The 9,273-nt window shown below is 57.4% G+C and overlaps 1 protein-coding gene across 2 annotated transcripts; it reads left to right on the top strand.

Annotated features, from left to right (window-relative positions):
* Positions 1-2,583: 2,583 nt before the first annotated feature.
* LOC150041839 (uncharacterized) lies at positions 2,584-5,104 on the top strand. 2 transcript variants are annotated; one of them, XM_090325389.1, is made up of 3 exons: positions 2,584-2,715; positions 3,528-3,787; positions 4,392-5,104. In XM_090325389.1, exons 2-3 carry the CDS (start codon positions 3,605-3,607, stop codon positions 4,641-4,643), a joined length of 435 nt encoding a protein of 144 aa, XP_090181515.1. In that variant the 5' UTR covers positions 2,584-2,715; positions 3,528-3,604; the 3' UTR covers positions 4,644-5,104. The 2 variants fall into 2 exon arrangements, with proteins under 2 accessions (XP_090181515.1, XP_090181513.1); XM_090325387.1 differs by having other exon boundaries at positions 2,584-2,791.
* The last annotated feature ends 4,169 nt before the right edge of the window (positions 5,105-9,273 follow it).

Genomic DNA, 9,273 nt, shown 5'->3' with positions numbered 1-9,273 from the left:
TGAGGTTTAAGTTCTTCAAGCTGAAGCTGTACTTGTTTCCTGTCTGGCCCTCCTCCTCTTCCTGGTCTTTCCCCCCTCTTCCAGGAAGACGGTACCCCTCCCTTCCCCCCCTCCCCAAGGAGCCCGGATCATCTCTGGAAAGAGTCAGGGCATAACTTTCTGGGATGCTTGTTAACATTCCTGCAGACGTTTAAAGGATTTGCATTTCCAAAGGGAATGCGTCCCGTTTGATGTCAAAAGGAGCATGGCATTTCCTCTCCCTTCCCCGCACATGGGGGGGGGGAGGGGGGCAGCCAATGAGTTTGAAAAACATTTGCACATCTGTAAGTTGTCAACACATGGCACCCCCTGGAATAGGAAGCTTCCTTTCTCTGCAGGAAACAGTCAACCAGACAACCAGAAATAATACCAAGTCTGAAATGAGCACCAGGGAGGCCCAGGTCCCTGTCCCTCAGAAGGACGTGGAGCGGGACTGTCCCCTGCTGGGGGACGTGGGAAAGGACCTTCTCCAGGGCAGTCCCTCAGGAGTGCCGAGAGCCCTGCACTCGAGGTTGTTTTCCTTCTCATATAAAAGCAACCAGAAGTTATGTTTGATATCGGATTGGTGTGGAACCAACCGGGCATCTCTTGGTCATAGCAAATGGACTTTCACTCTGGCACAGAGTAAGTGAAATCACCGGCATCCGTGAGTGCTGGCTCCTCGGTCCAGAGCATAGGCAAGTTAGTTGGTCAAGTGACATCCTTCTCCTGTCCTGCCTGCACTTCAGGGGCCTCAGGCACAGAGAGAGTTGTGGCTGAGGAGGTTTGGGGACTCAGAAGAGGGAACAGTCATCAGCTGGGGACATGACTCATTTAACTCCCACCAGTGGGTCTGTACTGCTGGTGTCCCCCAGTTCTCAGACCCGGGAACAAACCACCAGAGGTGGGCGGGGAGAACTGCCCCCTGGGATGGAGAGGCACTGAGACCCACTCAGCTGAGGTCCAGGGAGGCTGCAAAGATCAGTGCCTGGCAAATTGGCACAAATGAGGCGGGGGAGGGGGGGCAGAAGCAGCCAGGCGAGGTGGTTCATGTCTGTCATCCTAGCTATTCAGGCTGAGTTCTGAGGATCAAGGTTCAAAGCCATCCCAGGTCTAAAAGAACCTGAGACTCTTATCTCCGGTTAACCTCTAGAAAACGGGAAGTGGGGCTTGGCTCAAGGGTAGGGCAGTAGCCTTGAGCTGAAGAGCTCAGGGACAGCGCCCAAGCTGAGTTCAAGCCCCATGACCCACCAAAACAACAACAACAACAACAAAAAGCAAAAAAAAAAAAAAGCAGAAGCTTGGATTTCATAGAAACTTGAAACCATTCCCTAAACTTCTGCAAATCAAATGAAAAATTGAGGCACAGCAATGCAAATCTCTGAGAAAGGACTTGTACCCAGTATATATAAAGATCTTTAAAAACATGGCATTATAAGCTCAATCTTTCCACTTAACAATAAACAAAAAAAAACCCAATAAACCAGTGCTTGAAAACTCTAAAAATTAACTAAAAGCAAATTCGAAATCAAAACATGGACATAGACAAGTGATCCATTCTGAAGGGAGTTTGATCTCCTCTCTCTCTCTCTCTCCCTCTCTCTCTTTCCCTCTCTCTCTCTCAACACACACACATATACACAAATATCGCAGGCACACAGTTACCCATAGCAAAGCAGTAGAGGAAATGCTAACTTTCCAGTCAAAGGAACCAGGATAGGAACAACTGACAGACAGGCATTGGGGGTAACATAACAGCACGGGGGTGACAGAGAAAAAGATGTCCCAGCTGGGCGTGGTGGCTCATTGCCTCTCATCCTAGCTACTCCGGAGGCTGAGATCTGAGGCTGGCGGGACATGACTTGAGGAGAGACGTGTACGTGAGTCCATTTGGGGGTGTCTGGATTGGGGAACAGTCCTCTGCCGCATGAGTACGTTCCCACGAGGTGAGGCTGATTTCTAAACAATGACTGCGTGACATGAGCTAACATCGCATAGGTCTAGAGACACCAAAACAGCACGACACGGGGAGAGAAATCCTGCAAACGATGAATGTGTCCCAGTTAAGAACTGAAATGGGAGACGGAGAAAAAGAGTTCTTTGTGCTATGGAGTTCGTGGACCGTTTTCAAAACACACAACAAAAGTAGAGGCTGATCTGTTACCACTTAAAATGTAAATTCCGTGTGGATGGAAGAGCGAAGTAGACTTTTTTTTTTTTAAATGAAGGTCGGCTTAAAAGGCTGAGCCGTCGCAGGGCTCCAGGTTCGGTGAGGGTGGGATGCAGACACGGAGACCCACCTGGACCCAGAGCAGCCCACCGCCAGGGGACCCCCAAGCCTCTGGATGAGTCTGGCAAGGCCTCCTGTGGAGGAGTTTGTCTTCTCTTTGTCCCCCGTCGTCCCTTGGGGAGACACAGATTAGGCTGAATGAAGAGGCAGGTGTAGATTTCAGGTGCAGGCTGCTTAAGGCACCGGTCGCCACGGTGACGGTGCAGCCCAGCTTCGGTGCCTGGCAGTTGGCCTTGTGACTTCACGGTGGCGGAATCTTCTGAGCCTGGCGGAGACAGTGAGGGGAGTCCGGGATGAGGAGGAGGAGGAGGAGGAGGAGCAGGAGGCCCCCGTGAGGGAGGCTTGCGCGTGAAGACTCCGCTCCAGCTCCTGGGAATATTCGGCTGACTGTGGCAGGACACACAAGGGTGTGTGTACAGACGAGTGTGCACAAGCCATGCCAGAGCTCTTGTAGGAGCTGGAGAGACAGTCCTGCCCCCTGGGGTAGATATTTACCAAATGTGTGAACAGACTGGATGTGCTGAATGACAGGTGTCAGGGTGGTGACGGTCACCGAGGAGGGGAGGTGACTAAGCTAGGGACGTACTCTTGAGCCAAGCATGGAGTAAGTCATCCCCTAAGGGGAGGAAACAGGGCACAGAGATCGCAGGCAATAGAATTTGCACGTGCAAAGGCCCTGTGGCAAGAAGATATTTGGTGAGAGAGAGGCTAAGGTAGTTCAGCGTGGCAGATGTGGAGTGGGTGGCAATCTTCGTTGAAGTACAGTTGGGTGTCCTGCACAGGTGAGGAGCAAGTCCTTGTTATTAGTCAGTCCACAGACCCAGAGGAGCCTGGAGTCAACCCAGGGGAGGCTGGGATCTCAGACAGGGCCCAGCCGGGCATGGTGGAAGAGCCACGGGAGGCGGTGTATGGTACAGACAGGGGTGGATATTGGCAGCCTGGACTCCCCAGAGGCTCTCTAGGGATCCAGCCATGGCTGGGCGACCCTGCTGGGTTTCCAGGGGGCTTCATCTGCCATCACAGACCGCAGCCCCCTCCCTTCCCAGATGTCGTGGACGAGCCTTGGGCCCAGGCCTGTGTCCTCTCAGAGTGGCTTGGATGGGGTGGACCCAGGAGGCCCGCCCCAGCAACCGCTGCCCCCCAGCCTCGGGGGCCAGGAGCCCCGCAGCGGCCCCAACCTCTCCGTGGGAGCCTCTGAGCCCCGGCCTTTCTTCTGCAGCCTCCGTCCACTCCTGGAGAAGGGGGGAGCTGGCCCTGCAGCCGGAGATTGACAGGACAGGAGGAGCAGAGTGCAGCATGGGGGAGAAGTGGCCCTCCCAGGATGCAGCAGGGCCCGGTGGCTTCTTCCCATACTACCGCTCCCAGGAGGAGAGCCTCCCTGGCCCCCAACCTCCCAGACAGCTCAGGGCCTCCCCACACCCCAGCACAGAGGCTCGGATAGGCTTGATCTGCAGGAAGACTGTTCAGGACCAAGGCCATGTGAGTGGAGGTGGCCATGGACATGGGGGCAGGGGCACCGGGGTCCTGGCTTCCCCCAGGCTCCTGGCTTCCCCCAGGCTCAGGCTCACAACACAGGAGCCCTTCCTCATGCAGGGGAGGGGACAGCAGCCACCCCTGGGGCCGCGGAGCAAGGTCCCCAAGGCCTGTGGTCCCGAGCTGACAGCCTGCTAAGACTCAGATGCACATGCGCCACCTATCGGGGGGCCCTGTGCCCTGGGGGCCGTGTTAGCATTCCCCTTTTATGGATGAGGAAACAGAGTCTCAGAGAGGTGAAGTCACTTGGCACACAAGCAGGCAAGTAGAAAGTCCATGTCTGACCCAAAGCTGCACCCTCAGACCTGATTAATAACAGCCTGATATCGGCACCCTGGTATGGCAGCACTGAAGGAAGCGAGGGCCTGGGCTCAAAGCCCTCCTCCAGTGGGGAGCCACTGGATGCCCAGGGATGGGGTTGGGTGGTGCCAGTGTGTGTGCCCTTCCTGCAGAGCCAGCCTGGGCCCTGCCTCCTTCCCCGGGCCCTGCTGTGGTGATCGAGACACAGTGACCTGGCTCCTGGCCGATGCCCACCTTCCTTCTCACCCAGGTGGCATCCACAAGCTCCCATCTCCTCTCCGGACCCTGGCACTCACCAGCCTGCGGCCCCTGCCCCCTGGTCCAGGCGTCACTCCAACTGTCCAGCGGCCAGCATACCCTTCTCGCCATGCGCCAAGCCCTGTGCACCTCAGGAGTCACGCCTTACTACAGAAGCCCGGAGGAGAGGCTGAACATCAACCCAGGGCCCCCGGCCTCCAGGCCTCAGGGAAAGCCGCCCCTGCGCAGAGAAGCCACCCTGTGAGGAAGGAAGGGGTGAGTGAGGGAGGGCAGGGAGGGCAGAGGCAGCTGGAGGCGAGCGTCTTCCCCGATCAGACGCTTTGCTGGAGTGGTACCCCGTCCTTTCCTCCCTGCCTCGTGGGGTGTTGGCTTTTGGTCACCCCCAAGGGACATCAAAACCATGCCCTGCAAAAAAAAAAAAAACAACAACTGGAAGAACTGACCCATCCCCACCGCTCTGGTTGTGCCCCTGGGCTGGCCACGCTGTGAAGCCACCCGTGTGCCCCCCGCCCCACCCCTCAGGCCTGGAGACACGCAAGGCCCAGCTTGATCCGTGTCTCCTTCACCCACCCCCAGCCGCTCGGCCAAGCCATCCGTCCTGTCCTGGCCTCCCCGCTCTTTTCTAGCTGGGGAGAGACACGAGGGGGACAAGCTGCCCCGTGGCACAGGAGGCCAGGGTCCCTCAATAAAACCCAGTGCTTTGAAGCCCCTCGCCTGCTGCTTCTGTTGCCTGGGCATGTGCCATGTGCCATGTACGGCGCCGCTTGTGGTGGGCATTTCCCAGATCTTCCGAGGTCAGCTCCATGACAGAGATGCAGGAATGACTGGGGAGAGGTAGACGGGTGGGCTCAGGCACCCCATGCTTGACCCACCAGAGCTGCATCCCAAGCGCCCCGCCGCAGTCCCTAGACTTCCGCAGACAGTGGGGCACTCGCTGTTGAGCCATGGCAGAAAAATGCATGCACCCTCCTTACCCAGAGCCGAAAGCCAGGGGAGCGGGGAGGAAGGATGGAAGGAGGACGGAAGGACTGTTGAAACCTGATGTGGATCCTTGAAGCCCTGGTGATGGATGGCATTCTGTGCCATCAGCGCCAGCCATCTTTTGGCACTGTGCTGTCCCCTGGAGACTCTCTCAGCCATGGCCGAGGGAACATGTGAGTGTGCCTTGTGTTTCCAGATAGTTCTAGTAGACTGCCGTCCAACCCCCACTGGGTTTACACGTTCTCTTCCTTCCCTCCCTCCTTCCCTCCATCCCTCCCTCTTTCTCTCCTTCCATTCTTTCTTCTTTTTTTCTTTCTTTCTTTCTTTCTTTCTTTCTTCCTTCCTTCCTTCCTTCCTTCCTTCCTTTCTTTTTTGTGTGTCTCCGGGCTTGAACTCTGGGCCTGGAGATAAGAGTCTCATGTTCTCTAATGCCCAGGCTGGCTTTGAACCGAGATCCTCTGATCTCAGCCTCCTGAGAAGCTAGGATGACAGGCGAGAGCCACTGCGCCCGGCTGGTTTACAAAGTTTTCTAAGATGGGTCATGTCAAGGGGTTGGGTGTCTGAACCTCCATTCTGAAGTGCGTGAGACGCTGCCAGCTTCTCATCACACGGGAAGGGCGCGGCATTTAGAGTTAGACACAGGACACCGCCTGCTGGCCTGGGCTGGGTTTGAGGTCCCGGCTGCTGCAGGGATGTTTGCTATCTCGTGTAAGGTACAGCCTTGTCTATTGGGAAGCTGTGGGGCAGACGCGTCACAAAATAGGATTTGGGAGGCTTCTGGTACCTGAGAGCCAAGGCTTCGCGTGCTGTCTTACCTGCTGCCCCCTCTGCCCCTCTGCCGGCCACGCCCTCCTCTCCCCTCCTCTGCCTCTCTGCCACCCCCTTTCCTCTCCAGGACCAATTCCTTCCCCCTGCTCTGAGTCTGCCCTCCGACTCTTTGCTCTGCAGCACGTCTGGCCTGTATGCTTCAGGCCAGACATGTCTGAGCCTTGCTGGTCTGCCCCAGACCCCTATAGCTAGGGGCTGGTGAATGCAAGATGGCAGAACACTATGTGGCACCCCATGGTACCTCCATCACCGGCGGCACCCCAGGCCTCTCTGCATCCAGGCGGGTTGTGACCCCCCCCCCCAGGGCAGCCGTGGCTGCCTCCTTCCCCCCCATGTCCTCTCCTCCTCTGTAACTCAGATCACCCCAGCGCAGGCTACCTGGCCTGACTTCCCGGCCTGCACCGGCTCTCCCACCGACCCATGTGTGTCTGCCAACTGAGAGGACCATGGGAAGTGAGCGGAGGGTAGGGCCATTCTGTTTCCAGGCGTGCACACACAGCCCGTCTAGGTCAACAGGACCCAGCCATGAAAGGAGGGACCGTAATTACACTGTTGAAAGCTCTGAGCCCTTGGAGAAGGGGCTCAATGTCCCAAGCCTGGTCCTTCCCACCTGAAGGGGGTGGGGGGAGTGTGACACCCAACAGGAGTCCACGAGATGGTGTGAAAGGCTCGGAGCCCTGGGGTGGACACCAAGCTGGGCCTCTGAGACCAGTAAAGAGCTCAGAGGCAACCAATGGGGTGAGGCCTCTTGGAGGTTCACCCTGGCACCCTCAGATTCCTCTCTGGCCCCCACGTGGGTCGGCATCTCTTTCGCTCCTTGCCAGCAGAGCCTAGGCAGACAGAGGCCAGCAGGCTGTGGGTCTTTCCCACCTGGAAGCCCCAAGTGCTGTGCACTGGCGCCCTCTCCTGGCACGTTTTGGTGGGACACCCACGGCTGGTGTCTGGGGCTCAGAAGACTTCAGCCTCCCCCCCTCCCAATTTACTGCATCTCTCCTGTTTCTTAGTTCCCAGCGTCTCACTGAGTAGGTGAGCAGCCAAGCCAGCATGGGACAGAGTTCCTCAGAGAACCGTCCTCAGGGAAAAGACTCCATGTCTTTCCCTTCAGCCAGGGAAAGGGCCCCCAGTCCCTCCCCCCTCCAGTCCCAGGGCTGCAGCTGGTGCTTCCCATTGCATCTCACCGCGTGCACCCCGTCTCCAGCAAGGTTTGTCTTGTTCTGAGACAGACTGCACTATCAGGCTGTCTGTCCACACCTTAGGAGGACTGACTGGCAGGTAAGGGCTAGAGAGAGCAAGAGGGATGCTAAAAGGGGCTTGGTCTCCACCAAGGGCTCTGAGGGGGTCCCTAGGGCTCAGGGAGGCCTGCAGCTCAGACTGAGGGAGGAAGAAGCTGGCCTTGACAAAGGTGAAAAGAAAAAGTAGCCAGTGCAAAGGCCCTGAGGGAGAAAAGTGCTGTGAAGGACGAGCCAGGTAGGAAGTGGCCGGCCTGGGCTGAGCTGTGGTTCACCTAGGATCCTTCCCCTGCCCCCTGGCAGGACCGGTCTTACAGACGGAGCTGGATGCACAGGGGATGGAGCGACGTGGTTCACTCTGAAAAGAGCCCCTCTCCTTCCATCCTTCCCCCATGCACTGGCAGTCAGGCTGCAACTGGCAAGGCCCAGGAAGTTGTCCCCGGCTTCCAGGGAGGCTGCCTGCCAACTCTAGCCTCCCCCGGGAGGGCTGACTCGGGCTGAGGGACGGGTGGCAGCTCGCCTGGCTTGCACGTAGGTGGTCCTGCGAGAGTGGCCTTGGGAATTGGCGCCCGGCTCCGAGGGCCGCTCTTGAGAGACCTTGCACTTCCCGTAACTGCCCCAGGCACAGGTCCCAGGCATGGCAGCCAGTGCTGGCGGCTTAGCGACTCTACTCTCCCAACACCTGGGGAGGGAGGGGGGGCTTTAGGAGAACCCACCCCCCCTCTTCCCCCACTCCTAAGTAAGCTCTCTCAGGATCAGCTTCCGGAGTGAGACTGCATGGGGTTGTGGGAAGGAGGCCTGGCCAGTTCCTCCTGTGTACATTGAGCTGCATCGCCTGGCACTCATGTGCCCAGCAGAGACCCCTTTAGTCACAGTCCCCATCGTCCCTGGCAGGTCTTGGGAACCTTGGCCCTAGCAGCATCTCAGCAAGCACAGGGTCATTTAGGGGCAGGGGAGTGCAGGGACGATTCTAATGGAGCAGATGCCCCGACCCGCACCCTACCCAGTCCCACAGGGAGCGGGGACTTCCTCTGAGGGTTGGCTGCTGGCCTAAAGAGGAAACCAGGAGAGAGGACCCTCCCCTCGCTCCCCACTTCTGGCTGGCCCAGACTGGGCACATGGTTTGGCAGGGAGCTGGGCCACTCGGTGCTCTGGCACAGACACAGGCGACGGCGCTGTTGGCACAGTGTTAGGGAGACACGAACAGGTAACAAGCATTCTCTCGGGAGGCGTCGTGGGGTGGGCAGGTAAAGGGGGGGTCACAGGAAGAGAGGTATGGAAAGGAGAGGTCCGAAAAAATGAGAATCATCTCTAAACGGTCTCAAGAGTTACCCCCAGTGGCCATCGGGTGATGCTCCCCCAGTGAGCCTCCATTTTCTGTGCTGTATGGCATACCAGTGTGGCAGTCAGATCGGGGTGATGGGTGTGGGGGGGTTAAAGAATCCAGCTGGAAAGCAAATCAGGTTAGCGTGTCACCATTTTGAGTCACAGCACCACTTCTGCTTTTCTGATGGTTCACTGGAGATCAGAGTCTCACAGACTTTCCTGCCCAGGCTGGCTTTGAACCGTGATCCTCAGATCTCAGCCTCTTGAGTAGCTAGGATGGCAGGCGGGAGCCAGTGAGCCTGGCCATCTCCAACTTTTCTAAACGATTAAAGCCTTTGAGTGAAATACACACCCACGTCCCATACTCTAAGTATATACGCGTTGCCCTCGTCTGAGAAGCGGGGTTTATAGATGCCCGCCTGGCAACTATCATAAGGACCCAGACGTGAGTTAAGCACAAAGAAATGTTGGCTCAGAAAGTTAGGACTTGGATAGAGCTGGCTCCAAGCT

The sequence above is a fragment of the Megascapheus bottae genome, chromosome 38 (genome assembly GCF_031878675.1).
Source record: "Megascapheus bottae isolate mThoBot1 chromosome 38, mThoBot2.hap1, whole genome shotgun sequence".
NCBI lineage: Eukaryota > Metazoa > Chordata > Mammalia > Rodentia > Geomyidae > Megascapheus > Megascapheus bottae.
This window is presented reverse-complemented; position numbering and strand designations above follow the sequence as displayed.

Excerpts from the sequence above, each read along its gene's own strand:
- LOC150041839 (XM_090325389.1), top strand. The coding sequence starts at position 3,605 with ATGGGGGAGAAGTGGCCCTCCCAGGATGCAGCAGGGCCCGGTGGCTTC. Across the intron at positions 3,788-4,391 it reads CTGTTCAGGACCAAGGCCAT|GTGGCATCCACAAGCTCCCA; the intron begins GTGAGTGGAGGT and ends CTTCTCACCCAG.